The 21,378-nt window shown below is 34.4% G+C and overlaps 1 protein-coding gene across 1 annotated transcript; it reads left to right on the top strand.

Moving 5' to 3' along the window:
* The first annotated feature begins 14,951 nt into the window (after positions 1 to 14,951).
* Positions 14,952 to 18,202, top strand: LOC134533479 (uncharacterized). The gene is made up of 2 exons (XM_063371003.1): positions 14,952 to 15,644; positions 16,415 to 18,202. The coding sequence occupies exons 1-2, from the start codon at positions 15,486 to 15,488 to the stop codon at positions 18,200 to 18,202; spliced, it is 1,947 nt and encodes a 648-aa protein (XP_063227073.1). The 5' UTR covers positions 14,952 to 15,485.
* Positions 18,203 to 21,378: the final 3,176 nt, after the last annotated feature.

Genomic DNA, 21,378 nt, shown 5'->3' with positions numbered 1-21,378 from the left:
CTAGACGTAATTCCGAACTCGACGAAAATGTTCCCGCCAAGGAAATTGCAGAGAGATTGCTAGAAGGCATCAACAAACGCTTCAAAGCTGTTGAAGAAAACAGTGTGTTTGCAGAAGCTACGATGTTGGATCCGCGATTCAAGGCCCGTGGTTTTTCCGATGTGAATTCTTCGGAAAAAATTAAACAGACTCTAATTTCGCACTGCGTGAAATTCGGATCTAAATCTAATCCAACCATAACACATGAGGTGCAAAATGCTACTCAATACCAGGGGTCTTCGATTTGGGAAGAGTTCGATGAAAGTGTAAAAAAATTGCTGAGCAATCCCAATCGAAAAGTTGCAGGGATAGTTGAAGTCGATAAATTCCTACAGGAACCATTGTTGCCAAGAAATGGAAACCCGCTCACTTGGTGGTTTGAAAGGCGTGAAGTTTATCCAACACTATTCCAACTAGCCAAAAAACGTCTTTGTGTAGTTGCGACCTCAGTTCCATGCGAACGAGTTTTTTCTAAAGCTGGCCAAATTATCACAGATAGAAGAAGTAGGCTTTCAGGAAAATCTGTTTCACAAATATTATTTCTGAATGAAAATTTGTAAAGTACTTTGTGGACAATATTTAAAATGCGCCTTATTATAATGACTTGTTGAAATATGGATATTTAATCGGTGTTTACCAAATAATTGCAGTTATCGCAAACATTCATTATGGACCAAGAAACAATTCCCGAGTACATTATTATTTCAGTAATTTTAACTTCGAACTGTTATGCATCGATCTCAACAAAAAGGATTACTCCTATGTGTAAGAAGAATCTGAATCTTATTCAACGTGTGTCGGCTTTTGAAAGTGCAGCAGGAGTCAGTGTTAATTAGCATCTCAACTAGTACATAGGCCTAAGTGTTCCGTTTTGAAAGTCGAAATATACACTTGCTGCAGTCAACATAAGGTAATCATTTTCGCTTAAATTCATGTAGCTATTAATTTAATTTAAATGCGTAATTTACCATCTCACCTAATTTTATTTTTAAATTAATTATGTTCAAAATTTCTGTGCAGCTATAGGATATATGTAAAATTTTATATGTTTTTTTAATCCAAGATATCACAAAATTATTTCAAGACGTTACATTGCTTTTTTACCGAGTAGTCGAATCAATTTTTAAAACAATTTTCACAATTTTTAGCTAATTTTTAAGTCAATAAACCCAATATTACACAATATGTGATGTGGCATGTTGTAAGGTTTTTTCTTTACAATATTTTTCCACGATAAAAGAAACCTGCACTCTTTTCGTATTGTTTCTCTCTAGGATTTAAAAAATAGAATGCTGTGCTGTGTGATTTAAAGCAGATACCACGCTCCAACGTTATGAATCTGTTACCAAAGATGTGTCTTTGTAGAAAACACGCGATAATGAAATTCTATAAGCCTACAAACTAGCGGTCTTATCTGCTATCCGCCAACTTCTCTTGTCTCATTTTTCATCCAAACAAGCCAAGGTTATCACACCTACGAGATATCTGCTTCATTCTCACATTTCGTCGAGCGAGCCAAAGTCATTCAACCATTCCTTTCTGTGTATCATTCGTGAATATAGCCTGCCGATTCTTACCTTTAATATCGTTCGCGAATGATATGCTCTTTTTTGAAGAGCGACTCGCGAGTCGCTCACATAAACGAGTCGTTCAGTATAAACGACTCGTTCGCGAACGACCCATCACTACGGCTGACGCTCTCTCTAGGACTTGCGGCTCGCTCCATACCTTCGACAGACTTGTCCACTACCACAAGGCTTTGTGTCACCCAGGGATCACCCGGATGGCTCACTGGGTGAAGAATCAGAACCTTCCCTACTCCATCGACGAGATACGCCGAGTCACGTCTTCCTGCAGAACATGCTCCGAAATCAAACCTCGCTTTCACAACAAGCGGAGCACCCTCATCAAGGCCACCGCACCCTTCGAACGGCTCAGCGTTGATTTTAAGGGACCATTACCATCCAACACTCCTCGGAAATATCTGTTAACGGTAGTCGACGAGTACTCCAGGTTCCCTTTTGCCATCCCTTGCAACGACCTATCCTCCACAACCGTCATTCAAGCACTAAATCAGATCTTTACACTCTTCGGATATCCTTCATACATTCACACAGACAGAGGCACATCCTTTATATCCAGAGAACTTCAATCATTCCTACATTCCAATGGAGTTGCTACTAGTCGTACTACACCATACAATCCGTGTGGAAATGGCCAAGTAGAACGTTACAATGGGATAATATGGAGAACTGTATCGCTGGCGCTGAAAACGAAGGGACTCGTGATAACGCAGTGGGAGAAGGTGTTACCTGAAGCGTTGCACTCCATCCGCACACTGCTCTGTACTGCTACTAACGCTACACCCCACGAACGTATGTTCTACCATAAGAGAAGGGCCAGTTCTGGAGTTACTCTTCCTTCGTGGCTTACTACACCAGGGAAAATTCTAATGAAGAATCACGTCCGTCAGAGTAAATATGACCCCCTGGTGCAAGAAGTAACTCTGCTTGAGGCGAACCCTGACTATGCTCTGGTTCAACTTCCAGATGGTAAGGAGACAACAGTCAACCTCAGGCATCTCGCTCCTGCAGGGGATATTGTCAACAATGAATCTAACTTAGAAGACGTGAATTTTCCAAACCTCGCTGATGATCCTAATCAACACACTGAAGCATCTGAAGACACCCAGCTGAACCTCACTCCAGAAGATTCACCTGCGAAGAACATGAATGATCAAGACCTACCTCAAGTGAACCCAATTCGGACTCCACCCAGATCTCCTCCTAGACCTCAACCTCCACTCCGGAGATCTTCCCGCACCACTAGACCTTCTGAATATCTCAAGGACTATGTCCTTAAATGAAGAGGGGGCGAATGTGGTGATATTGGTTTTAACCTCTTAGCAACCTCTTTGCATGAACATTGTTTAACCTTCAATATTACCTCTTATTCAAATCTATGTATTAATTCATGTAACAATCTAAGTCATGTTTTGTGCTTAATAAAGCCTTAGTTTCTGATGATAAGGTTTATTATGTCACCTATTTAAAAAAATGAGGTATAAAACTAGCAAGTATAACTGTATGAATGTAATCGTGTACAACACTAGAAGCGCAGCGAGTTTCATTACGCGTAAAAAAATATTCGCGAAGTTGCAAGACCATTCTATATTTTCGTGGTATTAAAATACAATCTAGTAAACTTCATAACACAGGTTGCGTTAATTCCGAACAGTAAATTTTATGATAATTTCTTCTTGTCTCTCCTCTTTTAAAACTTCAGTTGTTCCTATTAATAAGTGCAACAATTTATTGATTATCGTAGTAAGTTTGGCTGTTTCCGCACTAAGCTGCGACTGGGGGCTTATTCTAAGTATATCGTTACATACATCGAGTCATCTCGACATCGAATTCACTCGATAGGGTTTCTAATGACAAAAAATATCGAGAGCAAGAAAAATGTATTCTAAGTATGCTATCGTTACGACGCCACAGACGCTCGGGTAAGTTCGGAGTTTTCGATACCCTCCCCTTCTATACTGACACGAGAGTGGGCATGGCGTCAAAGTGGCAACAAAGCGAATGAAAAATACATATTTATTTAAGTAATTTTAATAAAATTATATATGGGATTCACAAAGTATGTAATATTTACGTCGGAAGTGATATATTTTATGTTGAGTGTAATTTTTGCTAGTTAAAAGATAAATTGTAGTAATAAACACAGTAGTTAAAAAACTATCGCGATAAAGAATTTAAGTTAGAAAATGTGGTGAGAATTCAGGCGCGGAGGTGTTTATATGTTGTTTGTGTTATAAACTACACGGCTACACGACTTAAGCGAAATGGATTCCAAAAATAAAGTAAGTTCACGTAAAGGACGCATTTCTGAAAGACAGCAACAAATCATGATGGAGTTTATGAATATCATCCAGAGATGCTACGAAATAAATGTTCGCCTATTTTCACCACAGCCAAGAAAAACCAACTCTGGGGCGAGCATAGTGGTTTACTGAATTCGAATGGTTTGGGACCTGAGAAAAAGACAAGTGGATAAAGGTATTTATGAAATGTCTATTTAAATAATTAGTTAGGCTTAGTTTTGAAATATATTTTGTGGGGAAACGAAATACTTAGGCTCCACTTGGGTAGCCAATACTTTATGTGCGGCTGCTTCCCACACACACACTTAAAATGTTGGTGTATTTATAAGCCCCACTTCTATGGAGATAAACATACAAGTAACACGTTGGGCTGTGTTAAACTGTGTAGAAAAAAAAATCAATATATGGCTACTTATGTGGCTCTCCGATGGTAAATGCTGATATTAAGTAGGCCACAGTTAGGTGTTAATTAAATAGAGGTGCAAACATACATAGATATACACTAGGGTAAATGAAATTATCAATAACAGAACACAACACTCTCAAATAAAATATATAATTATTTATTACAAATGAAAAATGGATTCAAAGTTTACTCTTATTAATTATATTTGTTTGATTACTAATTATCTTCAAACAACCTAACTGGTACTTGGCATCATATATCACAAATAAATTTCAATTACCAGGAGTTATGGTGCGCACATTTAAGTTTTAACAAAAGTCTTTATTCGGGTTCGTCGGAATTCCACAGTTTTAATATATGTTTTTAGGGATCTTAATTAAATTTACCTCGGCTAGTAAGGTTCGAAATGTCGTCGGTAGAGCTCAGAGCCTCTCAACCTATAGTACCTCTGAGTCGATGAAATAGTGTGTAAAACGGTTAAATTTGTATCAAAATATTATTAAAATCGTAGGTAATGTCAAATTACTTCCAAATATCAATGTTTACATATGTTTCTGACGGCGATGTGACGAAAAAACGGGAGTTACGTGTCGAGTGCATAAGTTGAGGAAGCAAATTTTTGGCACTTTTATTTACTCACGTTTTACACTCCTAAGTTATTTATCTTTGTAGATAAATCCTAATTTAGTATCTGGACTCCCTAAATATACATAATTTCCATACTCTATTCGGGATGCCTACTGCTAAATAGCTAATTCGTAGGATTTAGTATCGCCGACGTCACAAAGTTACAGCTCTCTTAGCTGGCCATTGTAGAACTCTCTTCCTACTAGCTTCTTAAATTAAGCCAGTAAAACTTAACTTTCAAATGGCGGCCTGTGATTGGCCGAAAACCAGAATCAGTTACATAATTTCCTTAATAAAACGTGAAATCCGCACACAACAATAGCGCGGATTACAAAATTTCACGTACAATTTAAATAAAAAATTATTAAAATAATAATTTACATTATAAAATAACGGCGTTAACTTTACCGTTTACCGTTTTAAAGTTCAATTAGTCCTTAGAGGGGTCCCAACAATACACATTTCAAATAGTTCAGAAAAATCCATAGAGTCACTTTCTCATAGATACACATAAAAATAAATTACCGTTTCTGAAAATAAATAACATTAGACATAGAGCAAACAAAATAAATAAATCGTAATAAATAATAATTAATCCGTCAAAACAAATAACATGTTGCAGTACAATTTATATGTGCTGTGGTTGGTATTTTATTGAAATGAAAGTCTAGTGATAGCCTAATAAAGTGGTAACAGAGCCACCGATGTACAAAGTGTGGTTATGTTGTTCAACTACGTTTAAAAACTTTGTGGTAGTTATAGATGAGAGAGGTGCATTAGGGGGAAAAAAGAGACACAAATATCTCCAGAAATGTATTATCTTACTTAATGAAATTTTTGTAATTATTTAAAAAGGTGCTAATTACTAATTGTTTAACTTATTTCTGGTATTTTGCAGTTTTAACTATTTGCTAATATTGGTGCACAAAAATAAGGTAAAATCTGGAGAATGGATTAAATTTACTTCATTAAAATTACATTAAAATTTTGTGAGAAATTGGTTAGGTTCTGTAGCTACATTAAATTATAAAATAGTGCAAATGGCTCACTATATGCGATAATGAACAAACCTTATCTTCTTAACTTTACCTACAAAAGATGCATCACAGATATATGCAAATGTAATTTAGGGCTCCCCACCCCCACACACATGAAAAAAAAACTAACATACTATAAAACAATTTATTTGAACATTGAAATTAGGTAAAAGCATAATGAAACTTAAGAAAATGTGTGGCCATAGAAGTTGAAACCATATTACAATATGTAATCAATAATTTATTATGTAATTAGTAAGCTAGTAAAATCTGTTTTCTTTTAGACAAATCATAGTCCTTGTAAGTTCACACACAACTGTCGCACTAAATCACGACTCAAGCGAAATATAACCCAAAAAATAATTTTCTTTCATTTCAAAGGGATTAGTTTTATCCCGAAGAAGTTTCCTTTCTTTGCGCATATATACGCCTTCGTCTAATTCGACAGCTACATGTAACAAATACCGCCTCCACGCATAGCCGATTATGACAGTAACGATGTATTTATTTGTTTCGATAGCTTCATACCCTCTCATTACGAAACGATAGCTTGTAACGATTTTGTACATCGAGAATGACGTCACAGAAAAACTTAGAATACGAACTTGTCGAGAACGAACGATAATCGATAGGTAACGTCAAATTCCATCGAAACTATAAACATAGAATAAGCCCCCTCCTTGAAAAAAGCTGCGTAAAACAGTTACGCTACCTAATCTCTGAAGTCAAAGCGATTGTTTAACTCGTTTGATGCGTAATGATTGTTAATTTAATGTGTTATGTAGGGGTGCTGTCATAACTTAGAAACACACAACTTAGAAACACACAACTTAGAAACACATAACTTAGAATTTTCTAAGTTATGACTTTCTACATTATGACGTTTCTAAGTTGTGTGGTTCTGCGTTGCGTGTTTCTAAGTTACGTGTTTCTAAGTTATGACAGTTCTAAGTTGTGTGTTTCTAACTTGTGATAGTTCTAAGTTGTGACTTTCTACGTTATAACGTTTCTAAGTTGTGTGGTTCTGCGTTGCATGTTTCTAAGTTACGTGTTTCTAAGTTACGTGTTTCTAAGTTATGATTGTTCTAAGTTGTGTGTTTCTAAGTTATGATAGTTCTAAGTTGTGACTTTCTACGTTACGACGTTTCTAAGTTGTGTGGTTCTGCGTTGCGTGTTTCTAAGTTACGTGTTTCTAAGTTATGACAGTTCTAAGTTGTGTGTTTCTAAGTTATGATAGTTCTAAGTTGTGACTTTCTACGTTACGACGTTTCTAAGTTGTGTGGTTCTGCGTTGCGTGTTTCTAAGTTATGACAGTTCTAAGTTGTGTGTTTCTAAGTTATGATAGTTCTAAGTTATGATTTTATACGTTATGACGTTTCTAATTTGTGTGGATCTTGAATTGTTAACATTCGGTTGCTAGTTTGTGGCGAAGGTTTTCATACGGCCTTTCATGCAGTCCCTACATAGTTCTTACTTTGCCCGCTAGATGGAGATGAATACCTAACCATCTTTACCAGGAGTGCTTTCTATTGGTTACTTTAAATACTACATTTTTATAAACTTTTTTTAATAACTATGGCATTTCCACACAGTACGTACATTTAACAAAGAATATCTGTGAGAAATAAATTTTATTTATTATTAATTGTAGAATAGTAAAAAAATGAGCTTATCTCCAATTGAAACACAAAGTTGAACAATGGTATAAAAAAATAGCCTAAATTATTTGAAGCGCAATCTAACAAAAAATTACCTCAACTGAATTAAAAAATAAAGTTAACATCCAATTACCAATATGATGGAAATAACGGCCATTTCAATTAGCTAGCAATGCCTAAAACTTTTGGGTAGTTTTGATTGCATGGTTTTAAAACTGGGAACAATACGATTGGTTTATTCTTTGTAATATTGAACACCAAATAACTCTTCGTGTTTTTAAACTGCGTAATTAAAACAAATATTTGAAATTGATATGTTATTTCGTTGTATTGATAAAGCTCCGCTTTATTGGTCATTTGTGAAACGGAAAAATTAATTCATAGTCCAATGTTCAATAAAAATGTTTGTTCGCTGAAGTATTACTTGTAATAAAATGCATTAATTATTACGGCTAGTCGACGTCTTATAGAAAATGCATGATCATCCCATACAACACAGAAAGTTAGCCAATAAATTTACAGTAAAACATTTTTTTAAGTTTTCATTATGTGCAATTCACAGTTAAATAGTATTATTTTAGTTTAAAAATTGGTCTAATAAATACACACTTAGCAGACTTACGGGTCTATATTTTGACATAAGTTTGAAATCAACATATTTCATATGCTTTTTTTGTATATGTAAATTTTATTATTTACTGCAGGGCTTTATAACCATGCAAATTTAAAATATATACTTGATAGTTCAATGGTTTCATTACACGTTATAAGATATTACTTCAACCATTTTTTATTTGTAAGTAAACCATTAGAGTTTGTGTTGTAGGCTAATGGAAATGAGAAAAAAATCTTAGCGACATTGTTTTGTACACTTCAAACGGATTGTCGAATAGAGTTTGATCGTGTATTGGATTATCAAGAAAACAATGCCAAAAACACGTACAAAGTTTATGAGTTGTGTTTCGAAATTATATTTGATACTGCTGTAGCGACAGCCATCCTATCTTATTTTAACTCAATAAAGTTAATTGTTTAAGAGAGTCTTTATTTTAAGAACTAATTTTATACCCTTACATTAATTATACTGTTCCTGAGCTTACTTTTACTATCCATAATTTATTTGTGTTAACGCTTAATAGGCCCCTACTTCAGAATTCTATTTTAAAACGATTTCTCTAGACTCATTAAAAATTAAAAACTTTGTTTAAAATTTTATATGAAAAATTAGCCTGAAAACAAATTTAAGTATTTATTTTTTCGTAACCATACAAAATATTGCCTGAAGATATTTGCCGGTAGACTGATTCATACTGCTGTATTTTTTAATTGTACTTGGCTTTGGTTGCCAAAATAATTAGTGTAACTTCTGCAGTCACAAAAATTTTGTCGTAATTTTTATCAGTTACAAAATTCCTTTAAATTAAATAAATAAGGAAAGTAGCATTTAAACAGATATTTTCATGTTGGTTAACTTGAATATTTTAACATTAAAAGAGAACAAAATTACATAACATTTTCATGGACTAACAAATTTCTGAATTCTTGCAAGTAGTAAGGTCTGGTGAGTCGAAAACATAATTTAGAGTTGTTATTGTTGTTAAAGTTGGGTTCTACCCGACTTTGACGTATTACTTTCACAGAAAAATAACAGATCTAATAAAGTTCCACAACTCAGGTAGAATTTGATACTTCGAGTGAAATGTGAATCCTAGATTCCAATTTTACCTAGAAACTGAAAGATTCAAATAATTTTTTTTTTTAAATAAATTACAAAAATTATGAATTCTTTTTCATTCTCTTTTCTTCAGACAACTATTAAGACGTATTTGAAACCAGTCACATGAAAAAAAAAATTATTAGTGTCAATTAATTCAATTACGGTATTTGAACCTCGGGAAGACAACAAAAAATCCACCGCTGTCTTTACACTTCCGAGCCCATTAGGTGACTGATCTCCTCCGCAGCAAGCAGGAAGTCTTTATGTTCAAATACTCTTTCTATTCTTTAACTTTTCAATCTCACTGAACATGACATAAAATATAAAGAATGCTGGTTAATCTTCATACAATTAAAAAAAATTAATGACAATTATTCTCATATTATGAAATTCTTTCATAACTTTTAATGCAAATAATTATTGTTAGAAATGTTTGGCAAGGTATGTTATATACATAAAGAGTCATTAAAAAGATTTTAAGGTAGCAAAATTTTTTTAAAGACATTGTTTTCTTGTTCTATATTTAAGTGAATACAGAAATACCTATTTAAAAAAAAAACTGATTTAGTTGTTTAAAGAAGGCAACGCAAGTGTCATGTAATGTAACATCAATAAAAAAATTTCAAAAGTTCTAACCAAGAAGACGCATATTTTTGTTTATACAAATCAATAATTTATAAACGCCTTATTTGTACATATAATTGGATTCACTTACAACATACAAAAGTGCATGCATTTTATGGCAAATTTGACTGAATTTTGCGCGATTTGTCAACAAATTCACGATGTGGATCCACAAGCAGCCCCCAGGCCTTCAGATGATGCTGGATCCCGCGGGATTGCGGGATTCCACTTAGCTGTATTGCAATCCCTAGTCTCAGTGCCTTGCTCCTGTCAAGCTTATACGCCTATAGCGTTACAGTATTTCATTGACATGCACCTTATTAAGTAATGCGATTGTAGTCTCGTCTTTATTTGCTGTCAGCCACGCACACGGAGCTCAGAAGGGAGACGCTAGCCATCAGTGTGTACCTAACTACGTTTTGCTAACTAATCAAACCATCTTTCTTTACAATAAATATATTTTAAAGTTTCTCTACTTTTAAGATCAATGCATATATTTTAAACCCTGTTTTGCTATGCATTTTTATCAATTATAACAATAAATTCGTTTTTCTGTCTGTCTTTCGCGTTGCTCGGAGAAGTTAATATGTTACATAGATTCTTCTGGAAGAGAGGAAAGGGAAGGGGGTAATTTAATAAAGTTTCCTTTATTTCATGTTAAACGATCTTTACGCCATTATATACACCTCGACAACGCGACAAATCCCGTGTTTCATAAATTCTAAAACTATTATTTAAAACATACTCCCCTCACATGCCTCTTCTGCATATATTAAGTTTACTTTATATTATATTAGTATTTTTTTCTTCATTGGAACTTTTTTTTCTATTCAGAAATTCCTTACAAAACACTTAAAAGGTTTTGTTTTTATCAACAGCATACTTATTTTGTAGCATGACTTTTAATTTGACAGATTTTTAGTATAGTCTCTATTCCGTGTTATTCCTACTGACCGCAGCTATTGCATTGTCGATGCTTTCTTCACTGCAGTCGTGAAAGACCCTTGGTGTATTACACACATTTCTCTTTAGAAACTGCCAATAATTTTTAATTATTCAAATTCCTACTCGGTTCAAACCTTGGCATTTTAATTAAATTGGCTTTACAACAAATATTTAAGTAGACTTACATTTTTAATATGTTTGATGTAAAATTATGTGTGGTGTTAACATTTCAGTTTCGATTTAAGTTCGGAATAAAATAATTTGTATTTCAATACTTTCTTGGTGATATTTTTGATTAGAATCAATTATGACTATTTAATGTGTTAAAAAAATAATTCATTGATTCACATACTATTTTATTACTGCATGGTTGCACCGGAATGTGGCGCACACGTGCTTTTGAAATATGATATATTATAATTCTCACAAGTTAACATCACTTTTGAATGTTAACCCAGTCCATCTGTTATTATTACCACATTCATACAGCAATAATTAAATAAAGTTGAATTTAAAAACTAAATATAAGAAATTGTTCGATTTTTACATTCATTTTGATATCAGTTATTTGTACTGCTTCTTTAAAGAAAACATGCTAAATCTGATCCAACCATACAACTTACTTAGTCCCACACCTTTTTCATTAGAAAAATCTGGTCTAAAAATTAAAAAAATAAAGAAATACACAACTTATTTATTAAATTAATGTTTTACAAGTCTGTTTATACTTCACTTAAGATAAAGTAAATTTCTTAGTTACTCGTGTCAAAATTAATATACATTCAGTGTAAGTTTTAGCCGCAGCGTCAGAAAAGCATAGTGTAATATTAGCCTAACAACTGCAAGCGTACAAGGAAAGAATATATATATATATATATATATATATATATATATATATATATATATATATATATATACACATATACACACACACCTAATATGTGTGAGTGTTTGTGTTTGTATGTACATGTGTGTATATATAAAACATTTTCAGCAGTTTGTAGAACAAGAAATGAATAAATGATAGGCTACATAATACATTCATTTCTTTAAATATAATAAAACTAATATCCATCACATTTACTACTTCCTAGCTTTATCCCGCGGTTAGCTCGCGTTTAAGTAGATTTTGTCATTCAATTCAGGTTGTCGGTCGACACAGGAAGCAAAACTATTAAATTCAATTAATTAATAATATAATTAACTCATTTAATTCAGGTTGTTGTTCAATACGGGTAGATGTTAAATATTTACAAAAGAAAAAAAACTACACAATATAAATCAGGGTTAAGTGTTGGAGAAGAAAAGTAATAGTGGAGTTTGTGTTAGTAGAGTAATAGGTTAGGCCTTGTAGCGAGTTTAAGATTTTACTCCATATTAAATTTTACCTACAGTTAATTAACATCCCTTACTAACTCCGCTTGTAATCTATATCTTACATAGTATAAAACAAAGTCGCTTCCCGCTGTCTATCATTATGAATGCTTAGATCTTTAAAACTACGCAACGGATTATGCGGTTTTTTTAATGGATGGTTTGATTCAAGAGGAAGGTTTATATGTATAAAACATGCATAATATAGTAGAGAAACACTGATAATTTTAGAGGTTTAGAGGTGTATGTTGTGATGAATTGGTAGAAAATCACCATGGCAACGGCTATTCGTATCTATGGCAACGACTATGTCATTGTTAGTGCAGTCCTCATCACCGTTGATATTTTGCGGGGAATTTAAATATAAAAAGTTACTCTTTTTTTCCAAGTATATAGGTATCCTACAGACTTGAAACTTGACAGTAATGTTCCTTATGTTACTCAGGATGACGTTTTCCGAAAATCAGCTCCCAAGGGTGGTTAAGCCCGTGCAACAGTGGTTACTTCGTCTCCATGGCAACGGGCATCGCTTTGTTTTCTTTTTCCATTCGAGGCGCTGCAGTGGCGTACCCACAAGGAGGGGCATGTAAAATGAGCGGCGTAAGAGTGTACTGCCTGCAGACTGCCGAAGAGAAGTACGGGTACACCAGTTGTACGTTGCGAGCTCGAGAGTGGGGAAACCATCGGTGCTATACGTTTTCTCTCCGATACATTAAAAAACATTGTAATAAATTAATTGCCATGGTATTTCATTTATTATTACTGTAAATGGGAGATTTGGTCTTCTTTTCCCTGTAGTATAGCCGTGCGAAGCCGGGTCGGGCAGCTAGTATATATATAAATGATGAAATTTCTTCTGCTTTGAGGTGCAATCACGTAAACACGACTAAACGTACCGGTATGGGACCATCACCATTCGAAGCGGGATCGCATGTTTGTGGTTCTAGGTTATTCATATTTGAATTCCGTAGACCCTTTCGCCAATTTTTGTTTAGATTTGTAAATTTGATCAGATTTTTCGCCAATAAAAAAATATACATACAATTTATGTTACGGAAACTTTTCTCCGTGCTAACGGATTGCTCATAGCAACGAAAAATAACTACACCCAGCGATATATTAGTTAGATTTGCTGTTAAAGTTTTCTTTTAGTTTATTAAACTATAATTTATTCTTTGATGAAATATAGGTATCCTACATCCTTTTCTGTACCCCTGACAATGTGTATCCAAAATTTAATTGTGGTCGGTTGAGTAGTTAAGGCGTGAAAGCGTAACAAACAAACAATCAAAATCAAATTTGCATTTATAATATTAGTAGGATGAATGAATAAAAGTGCTAATTGAACGGAACAGGCCTGTGTTTATTTTTCATACTCGTTTACCTATATTTGTTTGTCATTGACATTTCTTTCAATTAAATTAGATATGTGCCTCCCGAAATAAGATACTAAAATAAAAAAAGTTAATTTAGTTTTGTTTATGAATAGGTTGAACGAATATTTATGCTTGTGTATACGAGCACAGCGACTGCTTGTTGTCGACGGAAATGTTTGCAGGTTTTACTTGTGATGCCTCAGCGGGGCGCCTGAGATCCCGGACTCAAGGTCGTAGGGTCTTTGGAGAAGAATACCTGAAATGTGCTGTGATGGGGTGTGGCAGGAAACCCGTGCGTCACTGGGGAAGGGGAGAGAAGTTGCCAAGTGGTGGGGGAACAATTTACGGGCAAACAGATTCTCAAGACAAAGGACAGAATCAAACTTACGCAGATTTTCGTGCTGGTTTGTATGAAATATAATTCGAGTATTCACAAACACAAAATATAAAAAAAAAAAAAAAAAAAAAACAATACAGTCTCCTTGATGTCTATGGGGAAATTAATATTTTTTTTTTTTTAAGTTTAAGTGTTCCAAGTTACTTCCAAAATTAAACCTACACATTAAATAATGTTATTAAAAAAAATCTGCATTTTTTCACTTTTTACAGTCGTATTCTAACACATAAAATTTTTTCACCCTTTCAGATAATACAACAACGAGCTTTGAGAGATGCATGTGTACACTTACAAGGGGCCATCCATAAATTATGTCACACGAATCATGATTTTTTGCCCCCGACTCCAACTCGGGTCTTGTCACACATGGTGTGACGTCACACATTTTCCAACTTTATATATTGAACTAATTTAATTAAAACAGCAGATTTAAAATTATTTTTACTTTCATTATAACTATGTTTTAAACAAAATAACATTAAATCAACATTTCTTAAAATTGACAAAACAAGAAACTACTTAAATAATTATAAACTAATAATTATATCAATGAAAGATACAAAACTCAATCATCTTGTGTCCAAGGACTCTGAACCCACTCCACTATATTGCTTATCACTGACATAGCAGGCATTTCGTTCTCATTTTGGTTGTTAATGTCAGGAACACAGAGGCCATTTATCGTTCAACTCTGTTGAATGCACTTCTTCCCGGAGCATTTGTGGCAATGTAAATAGCAACCAAGTCAAAATCTTTAAAATATTGCATAGCTGATACTATAAATCGCTCTAATTTCAAATCTCGAAAACTTCTTTGAATTTCGCATTCATGAGTTGATTACCTTAAATCGTATAGGCGTATTGATATGTTGGTAACATTTCTAAGTTTTTCGCTTAGGGGAAAGGCACCTAAGAGTGCGCATCCCCTAAGAGTACGCATTGCTATTTTCTTACAGTTGGCAACATTGAAAAAAAAGTGTATAGCCTCAGATTGTTCGTTACTGTGTGACAAACGAGTGGCGTGAAACTTGCAGCTGCACAAGATTATTTGTAGATTTGAAAGGTGAGAGTTCATTTGTTGTTGTTTTCATGTAATATTTTTATCGGGTAACTTAAGCTATAGCAAGTAGGTAAACAGAGATGCGTTCATTATCTTTATATTACGTAGCAGCTTTGGTTTTCAGCATTCGTGTCGATAAAGCCATATTAGCTTTTACGGTATGTGCTGCTATCTGTCGACTCTTTTAGATACTTCGTGTTCATTCCCTAAGAGTGCGCACAAAGTTTGTCCACAAGAGTGCGCGCGCACTCTTTGGAGCACCTTGCGTACTCTTTGGGACAAGTTTATATTAATGCAAAAATGAACAATTTTAATCAAATAGGCCTATATTTGTTTCAGAATGTCATCTTCTTATAAGAGAAAATCGGAAAGAAAGTTAATATTTTCAGAAGAAATCTTAAATGAAGCAAGAAACAGAATACTAAATGGGGAAAGTCAACGAAAAGTTGCAAAGGATCTGGGCACAAAGGAATCTACGCTAAGGAAACGCCTAAAAGCAGTAAGTACTATTTAATTAGCCATAATTGTATTATTTTGATAAATGTAACTTAAATGCATGAACTTATTCATGTTTCTTAGTCCGAGTCTTCATTAGAATTAGTAGTGAGTTGAAATCGGCCAAATTGAGACCAACCTAGTATAGGCCAATCAATAGCAATTACTTGACTTCCCATACATAATGTTCCAAAACAAAATTATTAATTACATTTTTTGTAAAAAATACACAACAATTTATATATATTTCATAAAATTGCTAAGTTACAATAAAGAAAATTTGAGATAATTTATTATTACCTACTTTAGAATTTTTATAAATATAATAAACTTGCATTAATTTAATTCCTTGTCAGTTATCTAGGCTTACTTAACAAAATGTTAATTCATTTCCCATTATACAAAAATAAGGTTTGTTAAGCCTGCATAATTAAAGCAGTCGTTTGTATATTTAGTTATTATTTAGCGATTACTATTCGAAAACTGGCCATCGCTAGCTCAGAATTAATGATTTAGGCTAAATTCAGTCGATTTCGTCGTAAAGAAAAATAATGTACTGTGTCAGTTTAATGGATATTTTTGTGTTCTTGTTTTTGTGTCTCCTTACTCATTTCATTGCTGTTTCATCTACATAACATTCCATTCTTTGAAGCGCTGTTAGGGTAGATTGACCCACTAATATTTCCTTCCTTGCCTTTCCTAGCTGTCATTTATTTTCATTAGTAAGTAGATTCCTGATATCTTATCCTGAGTTGAGTTCGATGATTGTTTCAGGGATCCATACCAGTGTCACTAGGAAGATTGAAACGAGTTTTTACACCGGCTCAAGAGCAAGAACTAGCAGACCACATAAGGGATTTGGACAGCCGATTCTATGGCATAGGGAGAAAGCAACTGATGAGTTTGGCTTTTGAGTATGCGACTCTAAACAATATTCCACACAGGTTCAACAATGTGACAAAGGCAGCAGGGCGACACTGGGTGCAAGATTTCTGCAAGAGGCAGAATTTGTCCCTTCGAGCACCCGAAAAATGCAGTCTTGGCCGTGCCATTGGATTTAACAGAGTACAGTGTCAGCGGTTTTTCCATAACTTGAAACAAGTGTCAGATGAAAAGAAATTTCATGCTCATCGTATATTCAATATGGATGAAAGTGGAATCTCGTGTGTCCCAAACAAAGTTCCCAAAGTACTTTCTCCCAAAGGCAAACGTTCAGTCAGCAAAGTGTTTTCAGCAGAGAGAGGACAAACTGTGACAGTAGTTTGTTGCATGAATCCTGTTGGTTTCTATGTGCCCCCTGCGATTATTTTCGCCAGGAAAAGAATGAAACAAGAGTTATTTAAAGATGCTCCTGAAGGTTCTTTGCACATGATATCTGATAGTGGCTTCATTAATTCCGATCTGTTTTTGGTCTGGCTTAAACATTTCAAGACCTATGTCAAACCATCTGAGGATGACCCAGTACTCCTAATTCTAGATAATCACTCATCCCACTATTCTCTTGAGGCTGTTCTTTTTTGCCGAGAGCACAATATCACACTTCTTTCACTCCCTCCCCATGCTACACACAAACTGCAACCTCTCGATCGAGGATTCTTCGGCCCTCTGAAATCAATGTTTGCTATTGAAGCGGAGAAATGGATGCACAACCACCCCGGCCATGCAATTTCCAATTCTGACATTTGTTTTTTGTTCCGCAATTCATATGAGAAGGTTGCCACCATGGAGAAAGCAAAGAATTCATTTCGTGCAACAGGAATTTATCCTTATAACCCTGATGTGTTCAGCGACGAGGATTTCATGGACAGTGGCAACGAGGTGGTTCCTGTTGCTCCAGATACTTCTGTACAAACTGTGAAAAACCCCATCATGCCTTCTAGCTTTGACAAATCCCCATCAACTATTGAAAATCTTCAAGTTGATATGGAATGTTTGGTGTCTAGTGAGAATAATGAAACAATGCTGGACCAAATACCGTCGACCAGTAATATTATCCATGTAGCTGGATTGGAGTTTTCTAACGCTGATGAGAATGATATGCCGATCGATAGTGGTGTCGAGTTGTCGACTAGTGAAATTAATCTGGGTTGCCAAATGCTAGCTGGTGTATCAAGTGAGAAAAATGTTAAGAAAATTAACTCTTCCACCTGCATTGTAAATAATAGTCCTATGAAGGTAGATCAGAGTGAGGGAAAGGGAATCTCTCCAGCCAGCATCGTACCTGTTCCCAAAGCAGACACAACAGTCAAGAGACAAAGGAAAGCCAGGCGATCGGAAGTAATGACAAGCTCGCCGTTTAAAAATGCTCTTTTGCTGGAGAGTGAAAAGAAACGTTCACAAGATTCACAGAAGTCAAATAAGAAAGGAAAATCATCAGGTCCATTGAAAAAGCGTAAAACTTCAAAGACAGTGGAAAGTGATGTACTCTGTCCAGGATGTGATGAGAGATATACTGAACCAATCTCAGAAGACTGGATACAGTGTATTAAATGCCAACAGTGGTGGCATGAGCAGTGTTCGTCATTTGAAGGATCTGTAACATTTACTTGTGATCTGTGTTAAGTGCGCACTCTTAGGGTAAACAATGCGCACTCTTAGGGGCTAGCTCACCTAAGAGTGCGCATTTGCATGTATTTGTTTTTGTGTGTTTTATAACAATATTCACATAATTGAACATATGTAGATGAATGCATAATAGATTAATAAAACCGAATTTGACTCAAACATTTATTGTTAATTTAAAATGTAGTCACATATGACTATTTGTTAGGTGCGCACTCTTAGGTGCCTTTCCCCTACATTTAAAGTTTCGCATTTAAATATTTTATATTTGGACAAGTGACATCACGAAGCTTATGGCGCCTCCTACCCCTTGTCACACAATGTCACACTTCGTCGACCACCTCCCCTCCCCTTAACGCGTGGCGTTATTTAGGGATGGCCCCCAATGAAACCAAGTCTTATCAGTTTCAGACAAGAAACTCAAGAAAAGGTAAATAACAATGTTTTCAAATAATCTTTAAAAATCACACAAGACATCTTGCAATTCTGTCCTCCATATTTAATTTAACGTGTTCCGAAAACACTGAAGTTATATATATGGAAGCTAACGACTTTATTTTTATTACACGTTTCACGTTTTCACTTATGAAACTACCAAACAGTGAAAGCACATGAAAATTTTTAATGAAATAGTAAAGAATTGCTTACTTTGAAATAAAAATTAACATTACTTATAGAAATAAGCCAAATGTAAATTGTTTCGACATTTGTATTGTTGCAAGTTGCAGGGTCGGCGATGTCTAGCGTTTGGCGTATTTTATCTATAAATTGCCGCAGTTTTACTGCACTTGTTGCATGTAGCGTCCTGTGCGTTTGCTTTTCTTGGGAAGTTTATAACATTAGCCTTGTAGCCAACTAGTGAACGCCTTAAGGTGTAGCCAAATTATACTTGTTGATTTTATTTAATTTCAGACGCCCGTGGTCACTTCTTAAACATAATTACATCCAATTTTTAAATTGTCATGTATTTCACACTTCTTCCACGTGAAAAGTGCCACGTATCTACCGCTCAAGCCCGCTCCACAATGTGTAATGGGACTTCAAGAAATTTAGGTTTCAATATGCGTTCGCTGCTTGCACAGTGTGTGAAAACTTAACAAATGGTAATAGAGTGATTAAATTTTTCCGGTTACAAAAAAAAATTAATTAACTGAAAATTTGTTGAGTTACGATAAAATAACCACGGTCATGATTTACACACACACGCCTTTACGCACACACACATGTATATAAACATAATTATATAACTAAATATAATTAAAAACAAAGTAATGATTCTGGAGGCAAATTGAAAATAATGTCTTATAATAGCTAACTACATATTAAAAGTTCTCAAATAAACTCGTTGAAAACAACCGCATACTCTGTTTATTAATTACTGAAATCCAGCGCTATTGGATGTCTACACTTTCAACTACCATGATTCACAACTGAGTTTGCTTTACGAGAACTTGCAAAAAAAATCAGTGTAAAAACAACAACCCACAGGTTACATACAGGATTAGCATATATTAATGACCGGATGTAAAAAAATCATATTTTCAAAGATATTATTCTATCAGTGATACTGAAAATAAAAGAAAGAATTTCCAATTTCTTATAAAAAAAATCATGGCAGCTTTACCTTAGAACTCGATGATAATAGGAAAAAATGATAAGTGTTTATAAACCAAGTATACATGAATAGTTAATAATCAGGCCAGGCATTGATATGTTTACATATCATGACCTAACTTCGTATTACGCTTCATATTCTAGTAATTTCATCACTGTAGATCCACAAAATGTACTAGTACTAGGCTCCAATTTATATATGGGTCAACCGGGCATTCGCCCAGATTTCCAGTTTTTGAGCGGCGAAAGAATTCGTGGTACGAAAAAAATTGGACGAGAAATATTGCCTAAAAATATAAATTACTAAATAAAATAATTTAGAAAAAGATATAAAATTCGTTTAATAGTATACTGTAACTCATATTTTATTACGGTAACTATAACAGCCGCATAAAAATACTACAAGCATTAATTAAATTTAAAAAATACACACAGCCTTTGTCTTTGAAAAACCTTAGTATTTAGTTGCATAATATGCTGTTTTAAAACTAATTAAATAAGCTTGACTTTGAAAAGTTTTATTATTTTTGCGGGGAACTGGAAAGAAAGGGGGGCGGCTAAAAATTATTTTCCCAGAGCGCTGGCTCCTGAAATCGGGGCCTGGCTAGTACATAATAAAAGAGCAACCAAATTACTAAAATAGTTTAAGATGAAATGTACTTATTTTACACTTTCCCTACAACCAATTCTATAGATTTTGGTGGAAAGTCAAAATCATCCTCACAACGAATCAAGTGAAAGCTTACCATACGAAAATATCTTAAAAGAAATGTTTTTTACACATAAAACAGAAAGGCTGTTTGCAAAACAATCTGTTATTCACAAAAGCAAGGCTACGCACAGTTAAAACATACTTGTTTTTCCAACACTCAACCCACTTAGTATTAAAGAACATATACTGAGAACTAAAATTAACCTAGCCAAACTCAAGAACTAATTATTCTTAGATGACGCTGTGGGCACTATTCATTTGGTTAGAATTCGTATATAAGGAGTATAAAATCTATATTGTAACACAAAAAATTAGGATAGGTTACTAATGTGGTAATTTTTTTAAAATAGCAGCTTCTTGTAAATAAGGCTAATACAAAACCGTGAAGTGGAAGATTCGTTGCGTAAATTCAGAAGTAGTAATATTTATTTGGTACGTAAGTAAAACTTTATACGCAATTAATAAAGGCAACCTAACTAATCTTTAACTTTAGTTACTATTCAAATTGTTTTCCAGGAACCGCTACACTGTAATTTTCCCCTAAAACATTCCGATGTGGCATACAAGTAATATATAAATGTATGTCCGGCATCTGGTGCCAGTACATAGTGTGGGGTTGAGGTCCATCATCTTGGACTGTGACTTCACAGCGGCCATCTTGCATGACCTTGACTTTTACCTCGGCCACTTTTTATTCCTGACAACATTTTGTTGGTGTTCTCCCTGTGCTCCAGTTATTCTTGTCAAAACTTTTGTTGAATTTCTTAGCGTGCTTCTGGTTAATCATTAAAAAGTAGGTAATCATTTCAAGCATTTTTTCGATATGAGACATGCAATTGTATTCAGTTTA

The sequence above is a fragment of the Bacillus rossius genome, chromosome 6 (genome assembly GCF_032445375.1).
Source record: "Bacillus rossius redtenbacheri isolate Brsri chromosome 6, Brsri_v3, whole genome shotgun sequence".
Taxonomy (NCBI): domain Eukaryota; kingdom Metazoa; phylum Arthropoda; class Insecta; order Phasmatodea; family Bacillidae; genus Bacillus; species Bacillus rossius.
Note: the sequence above shows the minus strand (reverse complement) of the source record. Positions and strands in the feature narration are given on the sequence as shown.

Excerpts from the sequence above, each read along its gene's own strand:
- LOC134533479 (XM_063371003.1), top strand. The coding sequence starts at position 15,486 with ATGTCATCTTCTTATAAGAGAAAATCGGAAAGAAAGTTAATATTTTCA. Across the intron at positions 15,645-16,414 it reads TAAGGAAACGCCTAAAAGCA|GGATCCATACCAGTGTCACT; the intron begins GTAAGTACTATT and ends TGATTGTTTCAG.